The following is a 25293-nucleotide window of genomic DNA, read 5'->3' as shown; positions in this document are numbered from 1 at the left end:
GTCTACACTTTTGTCCAAACCTTGTATCCCTAAAATAAGGAATTGCGACAATTTTAGCTAAAGCGAAGTAAAATATTGTAATAAAACTAAATGAGTATATGACTTATAATATTATACAAATACCTATAACTTAATAAAATACAAATTTGATTGTAATCCATTGACAATTTCGTCGAATAATGAATATTGAATTGTTTCGCAACATTTTTTAATATAAAGTTTTCCTATCCCTGAGGGTATTTTCATTGCTTTCATCCTTGCAAGTTGCACAAGTATAAAATGTTCGGTTCCACTCGAACTTAGCTGTTCCTTACTTGTTAATATAAAGTTTTGCTACACCTAAAAGTATTTCTTCGGCTTTGATTCTTGCAAGTTGCAAGAGTATAAAATGTTCGGTTACGCCCGAACTTATCCCTTCCTTACTTGTTTAGCATAAGGTCTGGTATAAAGAAATCCATTATTTCTCCATTTAATGCCTTTAGTAATCTGTGTCTCTAAATGTGAACGGGCACGCTAATTAGATTATTGATTGACGAGACTAACAAGTGTCATTTTTGTATGGCGAAATCTTAGTTCAATAATCTACCCAACAGCATAAATATCATGATTAAACGTCGGTCGGAACATGGTATATGGCGTTGGAATGATAAGATTTCGTACTAAAACAACTTTTCAGACAGTTTTGCAATTGGTTGACTCAGTACTCTGATACCACATGGTAAAAATGGACATCAGCAAAGAGAATGTGCCCCATATTTTACAGTCTTTTTCGATAAAGGCAAAATGGCGAGTCAGGGGGTTGTGAATTGTGTTTTTTATCCTGATACTGTAATCGCCAATCATGCAAAATTTTGGTTTCGTCGATTCAGTTTTGGCAATTTGGATGTTATGCACTATGTACCATGTTCTGGAAGGCCAAGTGCAGAAAATATCTAGAAAATAATGAAATCTTCGAGTACGACCGCCATGTAAGCACTGTTGCGATTGCTCAAGAGTTAAATAATGCACAAGAAACCGTTAGAAACCATTTAAATAAGGCTGGATACAAAATGAAGCTCAATATGTGGGTGATACACAAGTTAACGGAAAAAAAACCTAACTGACAGAATCATCCGCATCATCCAATCGTTAGTAAATCGCAACATTCTGAAGCGAATAGTTACTAGTGATGAAAGGTAGATACTTATCATGTAACAGAATCAATTCCACTTTTTACTTCTATACTCCATTTCCAACACTACAGGCTAAGAAGTTTCACTTAAAACCATTTTCGGCTTTCCCTTCAACTAAGTCCGGGTGTAACTGAACTATAAAATGTTCGCAGTTTCAAGGATCAAAGTCGGGGAAATATCCTCAGGTGTTGGCAAAACTTTATATTAAACAAGTAAGGAAGGGCGAAGGTCGGTTGTATCCGAATATTTTATACTCTCTCAATTTGCAAATTAAGAGTCCTCACAGATTGTACAATATACTTACATATAAGTGAATTTTCAAGAAGTTTTTCTGATGAATTTATTGGTCCAAAAATTTATACACATAATTTATACTATTGTATATATATATATACTATCTTTTAAGTTTAGTAAAAATATTTATTTGGAAAAGAGCTACAGCTGATCTCCGGGTGCTCCTCTCAAAAAAGACGTTTTGCGGTGAACACTATATCTCTGAACTGGATCATCTGAAATTGAAAAACCAAACAGATTTCTAAAAAATAAATATGAGAAGCTCGTGTTAAAATTTGAGACTAATCGGTTCAGCCGTTTTCGAGTACTGTTGGTCACCGACTTGAAAACACTATTCTGAGAAAAACGCGTTTAAAGCTTGGAATGCACTTTACATGGGATACAAATTATTTTTTTAACTTACATGGAGTTGTCAATTCCAAGCCCATATAAGAGACCCTCCGCCGATTCGGCAGCTTCTAATAACTGGAGCAGATGTTGTTTTCGAGCCATTCTTCCATCTCGGGTTCTCTCATGCGCTCTGCGATCGGAAATTTCCACGCGCTGCTTATCTTCTTTTTCGGCATATGAATGCGCATTAGGCCCAAGTGTAATTCCTATTGTCTTCATATAATGTTAAATAATTTACTACTATGATGCCATTCCTAAATTTTTCACAGTTTTCTAACCGGCCGGAACAATTTTGGGAGAGATTTTCCAAATCAGTTGATTGAAGCTCTCATCTTTCTAATCAATTCTCACTGCTGAGATCTTTAAAAATCGGACGCACAGCCTCAGCTACATCTTCTGATTATGGCTCATAATCATGTTCGAAAGTGGATAATTGATTGGCAGCTGCAGCCCTCTGCCAAATTTTTTTTAATGGAATCGCAATTTCTTCTTATTGCTAAGCCATAATAAACTGTCAACTTATCGATCATCTTTCCAGTTAGTTCGCCTTTTCCGTCGAGAGTTATTTGTATTTTTTTTCTCTTTTGTTTTCAACTGTTTCAACATTTTTTTGACACAATCTCGGAGTCGCATGCCTATTCGTTTCTGTACGTATCCAATACATTCTTTCTTTACAACTTCTTGATCACCATAAGGTGCAGCCTTTAAAATTTCCGAGTACGTTTTGGAGTCCCATTCGAAAAATAAAAGTTTACAATTCAGCTACAATCACACTGTTGATTTACACATATTATATAAATACATTAGAAGGCAGCATTTACAATAGGCAGGTGTATAATGGGGATAGCGTTCAAGTAGTCGCTGCCGCTCCGGCCTTGTACTTCCAAGCACTCTGAAACGCCTTTTCAAACTACTTCGAAAATATTCACCGCAACGATATGAAATTTTCTGTGTGTATGCTTAAATATATGAACATTAAGAAAATAAAATTAAAATAAATCGATTTTTTGAAAATTCTAACTGTATGTAACCCCATGAGGCATTAAGTCAATCGGATGTTTGAAAATTCGAATATTAGGTGAATGGGGACTAGGGGATGTATTGTTCTGATTTCATACATATTAGGCAAGAGGAGAAACTTTTATTCGAAAGAGATTCTTTCGGAAGTTTGCAAATGTTTGTACAGGGTTTTCCAATAAGAGTGATATGATTTTCTTTAAAAGAAAACACACTAATTGTTAAGGAAATTCAAAAATTTTTTATTTAATGTGAAGTAAAATCGACGCAATTAAGTTCTGAATATAAAACCATTTAAATAGTTTTTACGACTTCTTTTACAGGAACGAATTCCAGTGAACCCAATTTTCGAGTACTTTTTCCACTAAATCAAGTCGTATGTCATGAATAGCACGCTCAATATTGACTTCTAAAGCTTAAAGATAGTCTGGTTTATTAATAAAGACCAATGACTTCAAATAACCCCACAAGAAGTAGTCCAATGATGTTAAATCACAACTTGAAATTATCCAATCTTATGAGTAATTTGTGGATTTCTTCGCACCAGAATCGACAGTTTGGTTTATTTACCGCATCACTCACCATAAAATGGCGAAGACGTATGAAAAGTTGCAATTAGAAAACGATTATTTTGATAATAAAATTTAATAATTTGTGAACATTTTGTTTTTGCGTATAGCTTTCCATGATGAAATTGTAAACATTACTAACATTACAGTCTAATTTCGGCAATTTTTGGGCGTAAGATAAAATAACATGAGAGCACTATTAGTGCAAAGTTTTATTCTGATAATTTCATTGAGGCTTGATTTGTATACTGTAAATGCAAGAATCAAATGGAATTTGTTATATGAAAAGACAATTGACATGGTATTTCGCAGTGTTTAAACAAACGTTGAAAAGATTTCTTCTCAGCAAATTTGGTTGATTTATCTTAAACGGTATGAAAGATATGTTCATTAAACCATTTACGGGCCAGGTCACGCCCCCATTTGAAAAATGTTTGGTCCAGCTGCACGTTTTTGCCATTGCTTTGTTTTAATATCTTCTTAGCGTTTTAAGATTTTAGCCGATTGTTTGATTATTATCTTTAGACTCTTTTGAACCATTTTTATAAAATTACGATAAGACTTTTGCTCGCAATCATATAAGCTAAGATAATTACACATTTGTTTTATTTTAAAAATATAATTTAACATATTTATACATATGTAATTATTTGGTTGAACGTTTGAGTAAATTTTTTAATAAAACTAACTATTTTTTCTCGTTAATCATATAAGGTTAAAATATTTGTATTAAAATCATAAAGTTGTGTTATTAATGATAGTGTGAAGATAGGTGAAATGGCGAGGTAAAATGTTTATTAAAGCAATATATTTTCATTGCATCGATTCCTATTTAGTTAATGACTTTAATTTTATATAAAAAACCAATATTCAATTTTTACTTACCAGGCTGAATAATGTTACAAAGAGTTATCATTTTAATATTAAGGGCTGTCATCATTAGGAAAGTTGGATGGGACATTAACATATATATACTTTCTTGGTTCCATAGCGATATCCTCCGCATAAGTAAATAAATAAATATATCCATTGAATGTACGCATGTATATGGAAGATTAAACAGCCACGAAGAAAGCACTGGTGCAGTAGAAGTATATAATTAAACAATTGTATTTTTATAAAAAGTATTCTTAAAAATACAGTACTTATAATAGATGCGAGAATACTCGGTGAGTATAACACTAGGGCTTCATTTAACCAAAACCATATTCATTAAAATAACTTTAATATCATTCTTAAATAAGGCGATTTTGTCTTATTAAACGTTTTACTTAAGTGAGCTGAAATATGACAACACCGTTCTATAAATAAACAGCTTCAAATAGACTGTGTAATCGGTAATTCTAAATTAACCACGGTGATTCGAAATTATTGGAAGCCGTGTTTGTAGCATACAAATTTGGCCAACGATTTACAGAAATTACAGTAACTATGACACCAGCTGACATCTCTGAACTACACACAGAGCGGTGAATCAGGTAAAACGCAGTGGCTAAATGAGCCTACATCGTCCCGAAAACGTACACACCAACACACCTCCCACATCAACTAACACAATCTACATCACACATCAGCAACATTCGCCTCATCACCTCTCGCAACATTCACCACCTCACCTCACGCAACATACACCTCCCCCAACGACACTACCACCCAGGATATCCAACACACCGGCCGATCACCCCACCAACCATCAACAAAACCAAAACACTGGAAGCGGCTGACCTCTTTTTTCGTATCAAGTTCGAAGCAGACACCTCGTCATCGTGAAGATTCCCGTTGGAGTATCGGGCCGGATATTGAAGAGTGAGTGGTGAGTGTAATAATTCCAAAAGGTTGGAATAAATACATGGTCCTTCGAGCCGAAAAGATAGGCACTATAAATATACAAACAAGCTAAACAAAACAAAAAAAAAAAGCTATATGTATAAAGTGAACAAAACTCAAGTGGAGTGGAACAGTGAAAAAAAAAATAGCTATCTAAAGAGACGAACAATCGCAGTGCTGTGTTTAACAAACAAAAAGGAAAAACAAAAAACAACCAAAGCGCTGTGAAGTGTATTAAACACATATACAAAAAGTTTTTTTTAAAAAATGGTGTGACAAAAACAAAAAAAAAAACAAGTAAGGAAGGGCTAAGTTCGGATGTAACCGAACATTTTATACTCTCGCAAAGTCAAATGGTATACTCATGGATGTGCCACGCCCACTGACTAATTTTGAACGCGGTTCCTATAAAGCCAATTTATACCATCTCAGAGATAAAATTTAATGTCTCTGGCGTGTTTAGTGCTTGATTTTCACACCGTCAATAGAAGTGCTAAAAACATTTGCTTCTAGTGAATTTTGTTATTATAGCATTTGTTATTATAGCATATTTAGGAGATATGCACATTAAACCTATTAGAGGCGGGACCACGCCCACTTTAAAAAAAAAAGTTTTATCTGCAGATGCCCCTCCCTAATGTGATCCTGTGTACCAAATAACAGTCTTGTATCTTATTGCGGAGCTTAGTTATGGCAAGTTATTTGTTTTTGATTAATGGCGTTTTGTGGGCGTGGCAGTGGTCCAAGAAACATGTCTACCAAGTTTCATTAAGATATCTCAATTTTTACTCAAGTTAGAGTTTGCGCGGACGGACGGACGGACGGACAGACAGTCACCCGGATTTCAACTCGTCTCTTCATCCTGATCATTTATATATATATAACCCTATATCTAACTCGATTAGTTTTAGGTGATACAAACAACCGTTAGGTGAACAAAACTATTATACTCTGTAGCAACAGGCTTAAATTACATTTTAAATAACAACAATAAAAACAACATATACAAATATACATTCGGGCGCGGAGTAACAAAAAAAACCACAAAAAGCAACACCTAGCACACACAAAATCCAAAGGAAAGGACAGGAATTGGAAGAAACACAGAAGCACACGTAGACGTACATACACTTAATTACAAATATATGTACATATATTAACCAAAAGCCCTTTTCTTATATTTATGCACATACATACATATGTATATTCATTGCGAATTACAGATTATATTTTTTACAATAAAACATCAAAAAACCGTTCAATATCTTGGTAACGGGTGCCAATTTGGTCTAACTTTCCGGTTTGAATTGCGGGTTCAAACAACGAAAAACCGTTTATTGTAATATATGTATATGTACATTCATACACATACATATATACGACAGATATATGTATATATTTATATCATATATAATAATTGACTACCTGCTTACCTTCGTGTATTCAAACACAATATACAAAAAAAAACCCAAATTTAAGTATTTCAATACTTACAAATTTTTCCGGCAATACCCCTTACGCTTAATTAAGCAGTAAGCAGGATTGCAAAATATATGTGAGCAAAGGAAAAGTCAAACTAAAAGCATAACAGGCAAAATAAATATACATACATATACACAATAAACGAAGTTAAACGAAAAAAAAAGTAAAAAAAAAAAAATATATATATATACATATATATACGTACAAAAAGGAGTACTTACATTTACTTCTAAAGTATATATAACAATTACATATATAAAATTATATACAGTGCATAATTACGTATACATACATATGTATTCTAAATATTAAATATTAAACATTAATATCGTACATAACATATCGTATTTTACATACATATCTTATACATCATTTATACATACAATTAAAACCTTACATACGTACATACAGTGCTTACGGAAAATTGCGCCATTACCTGCTATTGCCCATTTCTCTCTCGCGCTCTTTTACGATTATATATAATTCGCTTTTTTTACATATATATATGTATATAGGGTAAATACGGTTCGGTAAATAAAACGCGGATTATTTAATAAAAATCATACTATATTATATAAATAATACAAAATTTTGAACAATATACATACATATTGGTTCAAACTAAATTTATATTTATATTCAAAGTCCACTTTGGCATATATTCCGTAATACCCCTTGCAGCAAGCAAGCAGGATTGCGTAAAAAACTTTTTAGCACAAATAATTCGTGCTTACTCGTACATACATAGGTACAAAGTGCATTGATTTCGTCAACGAGCTTTCAATTGTACAAGTACATACATATATACATACCTACAAGTCCACGCATTATGGTGTACCTACATACCCCTAAATAAGGACATCAAAAATATATATATATATAAAATAAATTTAAAAAAAATTTCAATAAATCGTTAAATAAAATTAGATTAAAAATAAATACGAACCGCTATCTATAACAACTAAATCCGGGTATTTCAGTTATTTATTTGAAATTACGAACGCCAATCAACAAAAAAAAATTTTTGCGGTTATACATACAAGTATATACGGAAATTAATATTAATTTGGCTCGAAGTGAAAAACTCTATTCACTAACAATAGCTTTCGTTCACACATTTATATATACGAAGATATAATTTCTGAATTATCCATCAGTCGACACTGAGGAATTTTTTATTTATTTCATACAATTTCTAAATGAGCTCAGACTCAAAAGATTCAAAAACAACACAGTCTCTAAAAGTACCAAAAATGATTTCGGATGAAAAAAGTCCATGCACACCAGCAGAAGCTACACGCTCCAAACAAGGTGCGACAAAACAAAAAAGGGGTAGAGACATTTTTCACACAAAATTCATTTCGGAAAGTGACAGTTTAATAAGATACTGCACTAGATTCTCATCTTCGCCGATTCAGGACAATTCTGAATCGGTATTAGAAATCAAAAAAGGCAATCTTGACAATTTTCGGTCACGTCTCCAAGCTGCATATGACGCAATTGTAGAATCTGACGACTCAGATCTACCAGAAAATTTCAAATCTTCGGCATACGCCAAATACGAAAACTGCTTAGATCAGTTCGAAGAAACTAAAGCAATGATTTCCGATCAACTTAAGCTAATAAAAGCAATTGCACCTACTCCACATCAGCGAGTAGAGCTGTCACAAGTACAAAGTCAAGAGGCAAGTTCAGGCATCCATCTCAAGGTGCCCGCATGTGACACAGAAATATTTCATGGTGGTTATGAACAATGGCCGTCCTTCCGGGACATGTTTACAGCCGTTTACATGAACCACCCAAAATTATCAAACGCACAAAAATTGTATCACCTCCGATACGATGGGACTCACAAAACAATTACCCAATATAATAATAGACACGCACATAAGAAAGTTATATTTCATCATTGACACTGGATCAGAGTTCAGTCTAATCAATGAAAATATTTGTAACCCGATATGGCAAAAATAAGTAAAATGTACGAGGGACAGCAATGGGAAGAGAAACGCAAGTTAAGGAACTTTGTAGATTCCCAATATTTAAAGAATTTAATGAAAAGGATGTCTAATGCGAATTTCTTGAATGTAATTTCAACAAAACCTTTGATGGACTCATTGGTAACAATACCTTAACGAAGATAAGTGCGATCATAGGTTACCCAAACAGGACTACGAAAACAAATAAAGCAATAAATAATTTTTATCCAACAAAAGAAGAAGAAATATATATAGCACTTTACTATCAAGAAAATTAAGTGGGAATCTTCATTGATGACATAAAAAATTAGTGTGTCACAGAATTCGTTGACAATAATCATCTTATCGGTATAGACAAAAATAGACTTACAAATATACTAAAAAGACATAAAAGCGTATTTTATAACGACGATGATATGCTAGCATTTACAAGTTCAACAAAACATAGAATAATAACCAAAAATGATATTCCGGTTTACTCTAAAATTTACCGATACCCAAAAATACATAAACCAGAAATACAAAAACAAATAGATCAAATGTTGACCCAAGGTATAATGAGAACGTCCTCTAGTCCTTACAATAGCCCTATTTGGCTGGTACCAAAGAAACTGGACGCAACCAATGAACAAAAATGCCGTATTGTGATCGACTACAGGAAATTGAACAGGGTAACTACGGAAGACAGATTTCCAATTCCAAATATAGACATTTTTAACAAATTAGGAAGATGCCAATATTTTTCAACACTTGAGTTAGCCAAGGGTTTTCATCAAATTGAAATGGACGAACGGTTGGTTATACATACAAGTATATACGGAAATTAATATTAATTTGGCTCGAAGTGAAAAACTCTATTCACTAACAATAGCTTTCGTTCACACATTTATATATACGAAGATATAATTTCTGAATTATCCATCAGTCGACACTGAGGAATTTTTTATTTATTTCATACAATTTCTAAATGAGCTCAGACTCAAAAGATTCAAAAAACAACACAGTCTCTAAAAGTACCAAAAATGATTTCGGATGAAAAAAGTCCATGCACACCAGCAGAAGCTACACGCTCCAAACAAGGTGCGACAAAACAAAAAAGGGGTAGAGACATTTCTTACACAAAATTCATTTCGGAAAGTGACAGTTTAATAAGATACCGCACTAGATTCTCATCTTCGCCGATTCAGGACAATTCTGAATCGGTATTAGAAATCAAAAAAGGCAATCTTGACAATTTTCGGTCACGTCTCCAAGCTGCATATGACGCAATTGTAGAATCTGACGACTCAGATCTACCAGAAAATTTCAAATCTTCGGCTTACGCCAAATACGAAAACTGCTTAGATCAATTCGAAGAAACTAAAGCAATGATTTCCGATCAACTTAAGCTAATAAAAGCAATTGCACCTACTCCACATCAGCGAGTAGAGCTGTCACAAGTACAAAGTCAAGAGGCAAGTTCAGGCATCCATCTCAAGGTGCCCGCATGTGACACAGAAATATTTCATGGTGGTTATGAACAATGGCCGTCCTTCCGGGACATGTTTACAGCCGTTTACATGAACCACCCAAAATTATCAAACGCACAAAAATTGTATCACCTCCGATACAAAACAAAAGGTCAAGCAGGCGTTATAGTAAAACTAAATGACGATAATTTCAATTTGGCTTGGGAAGCTCTTAAATCAAGATTCGAAAACGAAAGAATATTGGTCGATAAACAAATATCGATATTAATGAACTTGCCAAAAATTCAAAAGGAAACAAGTGAAGAATTCATCAAACTTCAATCCACTGTTTCAAATTGTTTGTCGGTTTTATCGACACAAAATATATAATAAAAAATGGTCAGAACGAAACCCGTTCAACACGACCTAAATAGAAGCTTCCACAGACCCTAAGCAAGTAGCAACAACAATTTAAATAGAAGCTTCTTCAGAAATTAAGCGTTCACATCCAAACAGTACAAACAAATGTCATGCGAACTATGTACAGGAGGGCATAAGCTCAAATCTTGCGAGATATTCAAAAAATTGAATATTATGGACCGAAACAATTTTGTAAAAACAAAAAGACCTTGTACAAATTGCCTATCACATGCACATACACTTAAAGAGTGCGAAAGCAAATTTAATTGCGTTTATTGTCATAAACGACATCATTCACTGCTGCATTACAGCACATTTTCCAGCTCATCCCCAAACAGCGCAAATATGAAAAGAGCCACGGGTTTAGTTGCAACAGCAAATCCTAAAAACCAAAATCCCGAAAATTGCCAAAAAACACCATGTTGCTCAAAAGCATAAAAAACTCAAATGCTACACAGCGAAACACAAAGTAGAGTACTACTACCCACAGCAGTCGTCTCCATCGAACACCAAGGAGAACTGTTTAAGCTTAGGGCCTTAATAGACCAAGGATCACAGCGATCTTTCATAGCGTCTAGGGCTCAAAATAGGCTACAACTGCCAACAAAACTAGCCAATTTTGAAATCACGGGAATGGGCGGAAGAGTAGTACAAAACTCAAATAAAATCTGTCCCATTACCCTAATTTCCCCCCAAGCGCTATCACATAAATAGCAAGCATTGGCAAAAGGTTTCACACCTAAAGCTACAGATCCCAACTGAACACTCCCGCTCAAATAGACCTTCTATTAGGCAGCGATCTCATACCACAGATAATACTCGAAGGTATTGAGAAAATTTCAAATACACTTCTGGCACAAAATACTATTTTTGGGTGGATCCTAAGTGGACTAGTTTCGGAACCAGTTACCAACATGACCACTCAGGTTGAGGAAATCTCAAACGAATACCTCAATTAACAATTAAAGAAGTTTTGGGAGTTAAAAGAGCTCCTCCCATATCAATCACAACCCCTGAAGATCAGTATTGTGAAGATTTTTACAAAGCCACAACTACTAGATCAGATAATGGTCGTTATGTCCTACGACTGCCACTAAAACAACAATTTCCCAACACAATCGCCTTAGGTCACTCTCGCACCTCTGCTATACAGCAGTTTGTAAGTATGGAAAAAAACTTACTTAAAAAAGGTGAGCTTAAACCAGAATACGATGGCGTGTTAGAAGAATACCTACATTTAGACCACATGGAGGAAGTAAGCCCATGCGAAAAAATCATAAATGGCAAATATTACTCATTTTACTTGCCTCATCACGCAGTAGTAAAGCCAGACAAAAAAACAACTAAAGTACGAGTTGTCTTTAATGCATCACGATCCACCAGCTCGGGGAATTTCCTAAATGTTAATCATTTACGGGACCCACACTCCAACCAGACTTAATGCTCCTCATATTGAATTGGCGTATATGCAAATACGTATTTAACGGAGACGTCGAAAAAATGTATAGACAAATAGTCGTACATAAAGACGATCAAGATTTTCAGCGAATTATTTTCCGAAAATCTCCCAATAGTCCACTCCGCGACTATAAATTAAAAACAGTTACCTTTGGCGTCAACTGTGCTCCATATCTAGCCATTCGAACACTGCACGAATTGGCAGAAAACACCAAGTCAGAATTTCCTCTGGCAACTCAGGTGTTAAAAACACAAACGTATGTAGACGATATCTTGTCTGGAAGTCACAGTCTTCCACAAGCATACGAGTCACTATCACAAGTGATACAATCCCTAAATACCGCAGGGTTTCCGTTGAAAAAGATAACGGCGAACCACCCTAATATTCTAAAAAACATACCACATGAAAATTCGTTAGATACTAATTTCCTTAAATTCGAAAAGGAAAGTACAACAAAAACTCTGGGGATCCAATGGAATGCGATATCTGACCACTTTTCATACACTACAGAGTCAATATCTGCATTATCCGCCATAACAAAGCGCCAAATTCTATCCTCTGTGGCGAAACTTTTCGACCCCGCAGGATGGCTTTCGCCAGTTATGATACAAGCCAAAATTCTAATACAAGAATTATGGTTAGATGGAACGGACTGGGACGAACAAGTAAAACCACTTCGTTTAGAAAAGTGGTCCCAGTTTGCGAGCAATCTAAATGATATCTCACAGATACAAATCCCGCGATGGGTAAATTATGCCCCAGAGCCCAAAGTCGAACTACACGTCTTCTGTGACTCTTCTGAAAAAGCATATTGCGCAACTATATACATATGTTCGCACAAAAAGCGACACTGCGACCACAAGCCACTTATTAGTAGCAAAAGCAAAGGTGGCTCCTTTAAAAACAATAAGTCTACCACGACTTGAACTATGTGGAACGTTACTACTAGCCAACTCGTGTCCATCGTACAAACGCATTTAAACATGGCACAATATAAATTATATCTATGGTCCGATTCCGAAATCGTATTAGCATGGTTAGAAAAACCACCACATGCATGGAAGACGTATATTTCCAATCGAACGTCTCAAATCCTTGACCTAGTAGGATCAGCCACTTGGCGACAAGTGGCCAGCGCTGATAATCCTGCTGATCTAGGTACAAGAGGGTGCAAACCCCTGCATCTTGCCACCACCACCCTCTGGTGGAATGGCCCCCGCTGATTAACAGAATCTCCCGATTCTTGGCCACAAGCGCCCATGTGCAATATAATTGCCCCAGAAAGTCGAAAAATCGACTCTTTTCATGCAACATCGGATGATACTGACATCCTTGAGTGATTCTCATCGTTCCCCCGAGCCCTCAGAGTAGTTGCCTACATGATCAAATTAATAGAGCAGCTCAAAACTAAAGTTAACGGAACACCTCCAATATACCCCCAATGCGATACATTAACGCACCTACACTTACAAAAAGCAAAAGGCGCTCTTATCGCATCTACTCAAACGCGCTACTTCAGCCGAGAAATATCATTGCTAAAAGATTCGAAGCCAATCGATAAAAAGAGCTCACTTTTAGTACTAAATCCATTTCTGGACACAAAGGGTTTGCTTCGTGCGAATGGTCGGCTTGTCAACTCCAGCCTGACATACAACGAACGACATCCCATAATCATACCAGAAAAAGCACGGCTTGCCACATTATATCTGCATTATGTCCACATACTGATGCTACACGCCGAGCACCGCCTCATGCAACAAATAGTCCGCCAAGAGCTTTATATTCCCCGTCTTAAGCTTCAAATAAAGAAGTTTACCTGTGCAAAGTTTGCACAACGTACAACGCAAAAAATGCAAACGCAGATAATGGCAGCACTTCCACCTGAACGCTGCAACTTTGCTCTGCCCTTCACAACAACAGGTGTCGATTTTGCTGCGCCTTTCCAGATAAAGGCTTCAATGTTAAGGTCTCCCACTTTAATGAAAAGCTATGTGGCAGTTTTTGTTTGTTTTACGACAAAAGCTGTTCATCTTGAGCTATGTACAAATTTGACGACAGAGGCTTTTCTCGCGGCATTCGCTCGCTTCGTCGGACGGCGTGGTTTTTCCTCAAAACTAATGAGGGACAACGGCAAAACGTTTATTGGAGCCAAAAGAGCCACTGAGAAACAGTTTGTGGACTTTATCAAGCAAGTCTCACCTGAGATTGTACAGAAGTACGCACCCCAAGGCATTAATTGGCATTTTATCCCCCCAAGCGCTCCTCATATGGATGGTTTATGGGAATCAGCTGTAAAAAGCTTCAAATCCCACTTCAAAAAAGTAGCTGGAAACTACAAGTTTAATTAAGAAGAATTCTCGACCTTATTAATTCGAATTGAAGCCGTACTCAATTCACGGAAATCACAATCCTCTCGCAAGATCCCTCCGATTTCACCGCCCATTTTCTCAAAGGAGCACCCATTCTGGCGACATGTGGAGTTGCTATCCTTATTAAACCGATGGGAAATAATCAAAATTCTCCATCACAATTTTAGCCGCTGATGGAAAGAAGATTATCTAAAGGACCTCCACAAGAATTACCGCTGGAAAGCTCCAGAAAAGGCGCCGAAGCTTGGAGATTGCGTGCTAGTACACGATGATTGTCTCCCCCCTACTGAATGGCGGCTTGGCCGCATAGAAAACCTTCACCATGGTTCCGACGGTCACATCCGAGTAGTCGATCTCCGAACGCAAACCGGAACACTAACTAGACCGCTCGTAAAGCTATGCTTCTTACCCACAGCCGATAATACCGAACAACCGTAAATAATAACCCGATAAGAACCAAAAACAGCTAAAATTAATAAATCAAAAAAAAAACCTAAATCATGTAAAAGGTCGATCGAACAAACGACCCAATCATGCGACAAACTTATAATCTAAATAACTTTTTCCCATATAGATCATTATGGACGGAAATGCACCAACACCAACGCCAGCAATACGTTCGGCCGTCAATGTGCCACGCCTTGGGGCAAATCCTTCACCCCGAACTACGGCTACCACAACCCCTCCAATCGCTCCTCGTAGTGGCACGAGGCCACTAACCCCGTCAACATCGCTGTCCCCGAAGCAGCACCGCCTCCGATGCCCGCTATGTCGTCGCCCACACCGGTTGCAACATTGCGGCATATTTAAAGGTATGCCACCAGTCCAACGACAGCAAATCGCCCAGGCACATGGCCACTGCCTGAATTGTCTGGCGCACACTCATGCAACAACCGCATGTGAGTCAAGGGGCCTTTGTCAGATGTGCGGTGACTAACTGCCTCCCACCGCCGCGGCGTAGTCAGGCGATACCCCAGACACGCATCAGCACGTCCTCGCCGATTGGCCCCCCCTCCGAAACCGCGTTCCTGGCGCCCACGCAACGAAGCAGTTACGCGCCGTAGCCAGCTTCAGTCACCACCCCGCCGTGCCACTGGGCTGAGCAGCGTCGTCTACACGCTGCAACAACTTCAGCGTCTGCTAGGCTAATATTCGCCTAGGGGGGCCGGGATGGCTAAATGAGCCTACATCGTCCCGAAAACGTACACACCAACACACCTCCCACATCAACTAACACAATCTACATCACACATCAGCAACATTCGCCACATCACCTCTCGCAACATTCACCACCTCACCTCACGCAACATACACCTCCCCCAACAGGATATCCAACACACCGGCCGATCACCCCACCAACCATCAACAAAACCAAAACACTGGAAGCGGCTGACCTCTTTTTTCGTATCAAATTCGAAGCAGACACCTCGTCATCGTGAAGATTCCCGCCGCGTATCAGATTCGAAGCAGACACCTCGTCAACGTGAAGATTCCCGTTGGAGTATCGGGCCTGAGCCGGACAATCAATTTTTTTTCCTATTTTTATATTTGTTATACATTTTTTGCGCTGCGTCGCAAGTGACGTTGTATTAAGTGGGTGTTAAATATATTAAAATTCAGTTTATTCAATTATTGCGAAACGATATTGAAGAGTGAGTGGTGAGTGTAATAATTCCAAAAGATTGGAATAAATACACGCAGCTTAAGAAGTTTCTTGGAATTTTTTTTTTTTCACAACATGTAATGTTAATAGACGTAATTGGAGCATGCGATCGCAGTAGTGGGAGGCATAGGTGGTCTGAAAATTTTTAGCTCCGTCCTCTAATATATTTAAATTAAACTTGTCGAGGATGATTTCTTTCAGCATTTCCTCAAACGATGTGAAGTCGGATAGTAACCATTATTACTCCCCATATAACGAAAACTACTTAAATTGCAATAAATAAATTCGTAAAAGCGTTTACACGACAGGTAGAGCTACCTGCAGGGATGGTAACCTCAAAAACATTTTTTCATTCTTGGCTTGGTTGCGCACATGTGGCTAAAAATCGTAAGTACAAACAAATTTTAAAATAATATTGCGGAAATATTTACAATTCAGAATTTTTGACGCCACGGTTTTCCAGTATTTCAATAAGAATTCAAAACCATGGAAAAAGAAACATTGTAAAGAAACCTCCTTTTTATTTAGTTCTCCTGAGTTTGGAGAATAAAATTATGACATGGAAACATATTATTTCTGTTGTCGTCGAATTTGACAAAATATATACTCGTACATACACCCAAAGACATTACACATCCTTTCTAACATACATACTTACATGACAAACACACCTCAAGACAAAATACAAAAAAAACATTATAAGTCAAGTTCTTCGACTTGCAAACTTTCCAGCGATACCCCATGGGCCAATATAACAACAAACACGACTGCTTAGAACATACGAGTATAAGCATAGGCAGAAAGAAAAAGAAACAACAATAAAATTATCCACATTTTTGTATGTACACATATTTTCTTAAACATTGGCATATTTCCCGCGCTACATATTTACCGCATCCCAACCTTTTTTCTCTTTTCATTTCTCTCATATATATTATTATTCTGTTAAAAAATATACATGTAAACTAATATAGTAACATATATATATATATATATACTAGAAGACCTTGATGTGGCTAAGGTATACATAAATAAATTATATTTGAGTAAGCTGTTTAATATAGTAAAAATATTATTATCGAAATTAATTTCGGCATATTTTGCTGTCAATATAGCCCGATTACAGAGCCAGTTTTGATTTAAGTAATTATTTTGTTTGTCTGGGAATGTACTGCCAATGAATTATATTTTTCCGTGTACAATAGTGCTGAAATTGTCTGACAATTAGCCTAATCCGAATGTAAATAGTATTTTATTCATCTATTAGTAATTGCTCACTATTCCCGATAATTTTAGTTAAATTACAGGTCATATTGTTTATACTTCAATATCATTCATTATATTTCATTATACTCCAATATGTTTAATTAAATAACATAAATATACACGACGCACATGTCAACAGAATTGTGTAATTAAAACAATAACGTATCAGCAGTAAAGGAAAATGTCATTGACATTAAAAAATAAAGTTTTTTTTTAATATCCGATCGCCATCAAACCGTACAAGATCACTCGCTGGCCAACCTGAAGCTAGCAAAAGACAAAATTTAACACAAATTAACATAACATTTAATTAATAAATACTTTAAATATTTTTATTTGATATACACATATATACTCTAAATATCTTTAATTGTAATAAATCACAGTTGCTGTTTACTGAAGCGCCAATCGATGTACAATATTTTTGGTCAATCGGTCCTTTGTTAATACAAACAAACTTGATGGTCTTCCTACTCGTGAACAGGCCACGTATAGCCTATGAAAGAAACATGGATTTTCTAAGTCTAACCCGCAAATAGACATTGTTTGGCCTTGAGATTTGTTTATAGTCATCGCGGAAGCTAAACGAATGGGAAACTGTAGTCTTTTAAATGGTATGGGAGTTGCTTCAATAACGTTTCCAGTGATTGTTTTGATCACCAAACGTTGCATAGTTTTATAGGAAGTAGAATAATCAGTGATCCAATTTTCAATCGAAGATTGTGTGGTGGCATTCCTGATATGTCTAAAGAATTTAAAAATTCGATTGGGAAATTCACTGCCTCGTTTTTTTCTATAGCATCGATAGACTTGAATGACATTAAATCAGAGAATGTTGATGAATAGAGAAGGAGCAAATGTTAGCTGTTCTAAAATGTTAATTACGATGAAGGAACATCGAAAACGCGTAAGTTCGAAAATAAAATGTCACCACACCTATCAGGGTACGAAACGAACTACACCACTCTATAAGCAAAATGTATACACATACATATGCACAGATGTTCTTTGATATGCGCATAAACAAAAATTGAAATAATAAAAACGAAAGAAATTGACTTCTGACAGGAAAATATTAATAATCAGGGAAATAATATTAAAATAGAATTCAAATATCATTTCATAAAAAAGGGTTATAAAAATAAAAAAGGACTATATAATATATGATTGGATTTGAACTTAGGCAAAATATTTCACGTTGCAATAAAGAAGTCTGCTATACAAGCAGCACCACACACTATATTCAGAGAATGTAAATGAATAGAGAAGGAGCAAATGTTAACTGAAAACTTTTTGAGTACTAATTTGTAGTTCCAGATGAAGGAACATCGAAAAATATAACTTCGAAAAAGAAAAATACACCATACAATATGCGAAATGCTATAAATAGACACAACGAATATTCCTATATGAAAAAACGTTGCGCATACCTATTTAGATTTATGTTTTCAATTTCTATGATATGACAAATTTATAATCATGAAAAGCCTTCTGAATTAAAAATCTGTATTACCGGTAAAAACCCCAGAATTCATAATAAAATAAACATTTAATAAGCTATTTTTCCAACTTATGTATGTGCGTTATGTGAGCAATTGCTTATTAAACAAAGGATAACAATAAAACGGTGGCTAAGCGGCCACATTTCCACTTTTGAGGTGGCTGAGGTCGTAAGCGGGAAGGGGTTAAGCACAATCCGAATACGAACCTATACGTTCGAATCCCAAAACTCATGAAACTGAAATTTTATTTAATTTTTATTTTATTAATTGGAATCTAAGCATATCATAATTCAATTACTTTAATAGCATATTTAACTTCCTGAGATAATTAAAATATTTCAGGAAAATATGTTCATATGTTTGGGTTTATTGCATATTCCTTTATTTATGCGTATTTACACAAATGTGATAATCACACATACATTCATGAGTACACGTACGCTGATGCTTGCGTCTTCTTGCCCCGCACAAGCAATGACTTTTGTCTACGCTTTTTGCTTTTTGCGAGTTGAACGATCGATGGCAAGGAGGGATTGGGGCGCACAGCCACATAATTATTTCAGATATATATTTTATTTATCGAATTTAGTTTAAAAACGATTATAGGTATGAATATATGTGTATTTATATATATATATAATATATATTATATTACGAAAATAATTCATAAATGCATCAGTATTTTTCAATACTCATTAAGCAACATATTAATATATTATGAGCCCTCACTTGACACGCCTCTGTGTATGGTGGCAAGCCAACGAAATAACGGCGAGTTCGCGCAGACATTGTGTTGTTGTAAAAAACGAAAAGACGACTTTGTCGACAAACATACATACATACAGACGAGCCCGCATACATATTGACGGCAAATTTTGCGCATCGTCGCGGAGTTGACAAAATGTGTTTCAAGGGACAATTTTACGACAATGACGGTCGGCTATGTTGTCTCGTTTGTCCTTTTTGTAGTGGTTTGCTATTGAAAGTTGACTTATGCTCTTTTGAAATATTGCGATTACCGATTGGGCTGCATTTTCATAGCGTCGTATTTAGATAAAATGGGCTAAATCGACAAACTATGAAATAATGATAATAAGTAAACATATAAAAGTACTATATGCAGTGTGCTTAGAGTATATAGAAGTAGTTAATGATTTCATATACATGTCAATTTTATATAATTTTTTTAATTTAATGCCATATATAGTGAATAATATGCAAAAATATAAATATTATTTAAACTCGCTAAGAGGTCATGTTGCCAATTCTCCTTTTTGAAGTGAACATCAGACAAATTCTTCAATTTCTGATTTTTAGCAAATGTTGTGAGGAAGCAGCTTGTGGGCAACATACAAACGCGAGGGGGATGGTAGGATTTTCAGTGATACAAATTGTAAAATTGAAATTTTGCTGATTCTTCAATTTTACTGAAGACATTCAAATTCAATTTCATTCATATCGCGCATTTGCGATAGGAATTCTATATGAAAACCAAATGTGGTTTACCAGGCGCACAGAAAATATAGCGCGGCGCAGAGTTATGAACGAACGCACGTTGCTTTGAAGCAGCGCACGAATTTGTTGTCGTTGTAATATGAAATACTTAGAAAATAAGCCGCGAGTTCGCTTGAATATTATTGGCCGATGTGGTGCGTCTACGTTTTTTTTTGTCACTTGCGCGAATGTTTGATTTTTTGCGAAAGACATATTGAGGGACATACATATGTACATATGTGTACATATATGCAAATATATTTGGACATGCGAATGAAGGAAGGCAATTTCAAGAATATTCACATATAGACATATGAACAGTGAAGCAAGTAAACAACAATAGCCGTTTGAGTTCACAGATTAGACATAAGAGTTTGAATATTGTCTGTGGTGCTGCTTGTATAGCAGAATTCTTTATTGCAACGTGAAATATTTTGCCTAGGTTCAAATCCAATCATATATTATATAGTCCTTTTTTATTTTTATAACCCTTTTTTATGAATTGATATTTGAATTCTATTTTAATATTATTTTCCTGATTATTAAATTTTCCTGTCAGAAGTCAATTTCTTTCGTTTTTATTATTTCAATTTTTGTTTATGCGCATACCAATGAACATCTGTGCATATGTATGTATATACATTTTGCTTATAGAGTGGTGTAGTTCGTTGCGTAAATTGACAGCTGTGGTGACATTTTATTTTCGAACTTGCGCGTTTTCGATGTTCCTTCTTAGCAATTAACATTTTAGTACTGCTAACATTTGCTCCTTCTCTACTCATCAACATTCTCTGATCATACAAAACCAGAGAACGTAAATGAATAGAGAAGGAGCAAATGTTAGCTGTTCTAAAATGTTAATTACGATGGAGGAACATCGAAAACGCGCAAGTTCGAAAATAAAATGTCACCACAATTATCAATTTACGCAACGAACTACACCACTCTATAAGCAAAATGTATGTAAGTATATACATATGCACAGATGTTCATTGGTATGCGCATAAACAAAAATTGAAATAATAAAAACGAAAGTAATTGACCTCCGACAAGAAAATATAAATAATGAGGGAAATAATACTAAAATAGAATTCAAATATCATTTAATAAAAAAGAGTTATAAAAATAAAAAATAGTATAATATATAAAAATATGATAGGATTTGAACTTAGGCAAAACATTTCATTGCAATAAGGAAGTGTGCTATACAAGCAGCACTACAGATGATATTAGAACATATTTGTCTAATCTGTGAACTCAAACAGCTATTGTTGTTTACTTGCTTCACTGTTCATATGTCTATATGTGAATATTCTTGAAATTGCCTTCCTTCATTCGCATGTCCAAATATATTTGCATATATGTACACATATGTACATATGTATGTCCCTCAATATGTCTTTCGCAAAAAATCAAACACTCGCGCAAGTGACAAAAAAAAACGTAGACGCACCACATCGGCCAATAATATTCAAGCGAACTCGCGGCTTATTTTCTAAGTATTTCATATTACAACGACAACAAATTCATTCATAAGGAACGTGCGCTGCTTCAAAGCAAAGTGCGTTCGTTCATAACTCTGCGCCGCGCTATTTTTTCTGTGCGCCTGGTAAACCACATTTGGTTTTCATATAGAATTCCTACCGCAAATGCGCGATATGAATGAAATTGAATTTGAATGTCTTCAGTAAAATTGAAGAATCAGCAAAATTTCAATTTTACAATTTGTATCACTGAAAATCCTACCATCCCCCTCGCGTTTGTATGTTGCCCACAAGCTGCTTTCTCACAACATTTGCTAAAAATCAGAAATTGAAGAATTTGTCTGATGTTCACTTCAGAAAGGAGAATTGGCAACATGACCTCTTAGGAATTTGAATTATTATTTTAATTTTTTTTATATTATGCACTATTTATGGCATTAAATTATAAAATTTATATAAAATAGACATTCATATGAAATCATTAACTACTTCTTTATATTCTAAGCACAGTCCATATAGTACTTTTATATGTTTACTTATTATAATTATTTCATAGTTTGTCGATTTAGCCCATTTTATCTAAATACGACGCTATGAAAATGCAGCCGAATCGGTAATCGCAATATTTCAAAAGAGCATAAGTCAATTTTCAACAGCAAAGCCCTGCAAAAAGGACAAACGAGACAACATAGCCGATCGACATTGTCGTAAAATTGTCGATTGAAACAAATTTTGTCAACTCCGCCACGATGCGCAAAATTCGGCGTCAATATGTATGCGAGCTCATATGTATATATGTATGTTTGTCGACAAAATCGTCATTTGGTTACTTTCAACAACACAATGTCTGCGCGAACTCGCCGTTATTTCGTTGGCTTGCCACTATACACAGAGGCGTTCTAACTGAGGACTCTTAGTATATTATTATGTTGCTTATTTTGTATTGAAAAATACGGATGCATTTATGAATTATTTTCGTAATATAATATATATTATGTATATATATAAATACACATATATTCATACCTATAATCGTTTTTAAACTAAATTCGATATATAAAATATATATCTGAAATAATTATGTGGCAGTGCGCCCCAACCCCTCCTTGCCTGCGATCGTTCAACTCGCAAAAAGCAAAAAGTGTGGACAAAAGTCATTGCTTGTGCGGGGCAAGAAGAAGCAAGCATCAGCGTACGTGTACTTATGAATGTATGTGTGATTATCACATTTGTGTAAATACGCATAAATAAGGGAATATGCAATAAACCCAAACATATGAACATATTTTCCTGATATATTTTAGTTATATTAAAAAAGTAAAATATGCTATTAAAGAAATTGAATTATGATATGCTTAGACTCCAATTAATAAAATAAAAAAATTAAATACAATTTTGAGTTTTATGTATTTTACGATTCGAACGTATATGTTCGTATTCGGATTGAGCTTAACTCCTTCACGCCTACGACCTAAGCCACTATATAAATGGAAACGCGGCCGCTTAGCCACTGTTTTATTGTTATCTTTTGTTTGATAAGTATATTGCTTACGCAACGCATATACAAAAGTTGGAAAAATTGCATATCAAAGGTTATTTTATTATGAATTCTGGGGTTTTTGCCAGTAATCCTCCTTTTTAATTCAAAAGGCTTTTCATAATTATAAATTTGTCATATCATAGAAATTGAAAACATAAATCTAAATAGGTATGCGCAACGATTTTTCATATAGGAATATTCGTTGTGTCTATTTATAGCATTTCGCATATTGTGTGGTGTATTTTTATTTTTCGAAGTTATATTTTTCGATGTTCCCTCATCTGGAACTGCAAATTAGTACTCAAAAAGATTTCATTTAACATTTGCTCCTTCTCTATTCATTTACGTTCTCTGCTAAAACCTAAAAAGAAGCTTCAATAACATAATAATCCAAAGATTACCCTCCTCCCGCCCAACCGACGCGAGGGGCGCAATTCTCATGCGTTCGGAATTAGCCGAGTCGGAAATGGCAAGAGAGTTTTTTAGTGCTAAAACTGCCCAACTACAGAAACAAAAATTTTCAACAGCTAAGATTTATAGTTACGATATAGTAAATTGGTACATTTTTATTTGTTAAGAGAAAACAACAAAGTCCTTTTAATTTCGAAAAGTAGATTGAGCGTTAAAATCATGACATATACGGCGGAATGGTTCGTTTAGTTCGAAATTTGATCTACAGGATTTTAACCGTAAAGGTCTAAACTGCCTCGAAAGGCGAACCGGATATTAAATTTAATTTCAGACAGGAGAAAAGAACTGCAAACAGTTTCATTCAAAATTTTCACTTTCAATATTATGCCACGCATTTCTCTACGACTAGAAAGTGTAGGTAGATTAATAAGTTTTAAACGACTAGTGTATGGAGGTAGACTTACCCTAGAATCCCATCGGAAATGCCCTAAGGCGAAAAGTAAAAACTTTTCAAAATGGATTTGGTAGCTAGGGTTCCATACAACAGAGCCATATTCCAATATAGGTCTAACCAAATTTGTATAAAGTGTTTTAGTAATATACGGATCTCAAAATTCTTTAGACCAGCGTTTAACAAAACTGAGGACAGCTTTTGCTTTTAAGACCACGGTATCAATATGAAGACTAAAATTTAGCTTAGGGTACATATTAACTACCAAATCAACATACTTGTAGTTAAAAACTTGCTCTAGACTATGGTGCTATATTACATAAGGAGAGGGGTGCACAGATCTACGGGAAAAGCACATCGTCTTACATTAATTGAGATTCAATGGCCAATCATTTCTATCACACGATGCAACCAAATTGTTTAAGTCTGCTTGCAACATACACCTTTCCTCAGTTGAAGTGTATGATTTAAAAAGCTTTACGTTGTCAGCGTATATTAAAATTTTTGAGAGTTCTACTACTGAAGAGATATCGTTAATAAACAACAAGATCAGAATCGGGCCAAGATGACTACCTTGCGGAACACCTGAAGAGACATTAATTGTATCTGAAATAGTATCCTCAAATATAACTCGTTGTGTTCTATCATAAAGATAAGAAGCTACCCATTTAAGAAATCTTAGCTGAAAGCCCAGCGGATCAAGTTTATGTATAAGAATCGAGAGATTTACTTTATCAAAAGCTTTGCTAAAGTCTGCGTATATAAGATCCGTATACTTATGTTCCCGAAAACCCCATGATACAAATTCAAGCAATTTTGTTAGAATCGATTTCCCTTTACGAAATCCATGCTGAGACGAGGAAATTAACGGAGAAATCGAAAAGGTTATATAGTCGTTTGGGTATAACTGATAGTTTTACGATACCTCTATAGTTTTCAATGTTGGACCTAAATCCACTTTTATGCAAAGGAATTTTAATTGACTGTTTCCATATTGAACGTCTTCTTCAGAAATAATTGGAGCGTTAATTAAAGTATGCGGACACAGAACGTGCT

The 25293-nt window shown here is 35.3% G+C and overlaps 2 protein-coding genes across 9 annotated transcripts in view; one reads left to right on the top strand and one right to left on the bottom strand.

Annotated features, from left to right (window-relative positions):
* Positions 1 to 3490, top strand: part of LOC118681060 (uncharacterized) — a 449031-nt gene extending 445541 nt beyond the window's left edge. The window contains exon 8 of the transcript XR_011398016.1: positions 3197 to 3490. The gene's annotated coding sequence lies outside the window, so the exon portion shown is untranslated. The remainder of the gene's footprint in view (positions 1 to 3196) is intronic.
* Cad96Ca (tyrosine kinase receptor Cad96Ca) overlaps positions 1 to 25293 on the bottom strand; it is a 157662-nt gene that overhangs the window by 75360 nt on the left and 57009 nt on the right. For 7 of the 8 annotated variants that reach the window (XR_011398017.1, XM_070113077.1, XM_070113076.1 and 4 more), the window contains one exon: positions 4328 to 4519. Coding sequence is in view for 7 of the 8 variants with exons in the window: in XM_070113077.1 (XP_069969178.1) it covers positions 4328 to 4472 (145 nt within the window). In the remaining variant the exon portion in view is untranslated. Of the gene's footprint in view, positions 1 to 1869; positions 2792 to 4327; positions 4520 to 25293 lie in introns of those variants that run through there. The other variant, XM_070113079.1, reaches the window with a different exon arrangement.

Source organism: Bactrocera oleae, chromosome 2 (genome assembly GCF_042242935.1).
Source record: "Bactrocera oleae isolate idBacOlea1 chromosome 2, idBacOlea1, whole genome shotgun sequence".
NCBI lineage: Eukaryota > Metazoa > Arthropoda > Insecta > Diptera > Tephritidae > Bactrocera > Bactrocera oleae.
The sequence above is the reverse complement of the archived record's forward strand: the minus strand, read 5'-3'. Positions and strand labels throughout refer to the sequence as shown.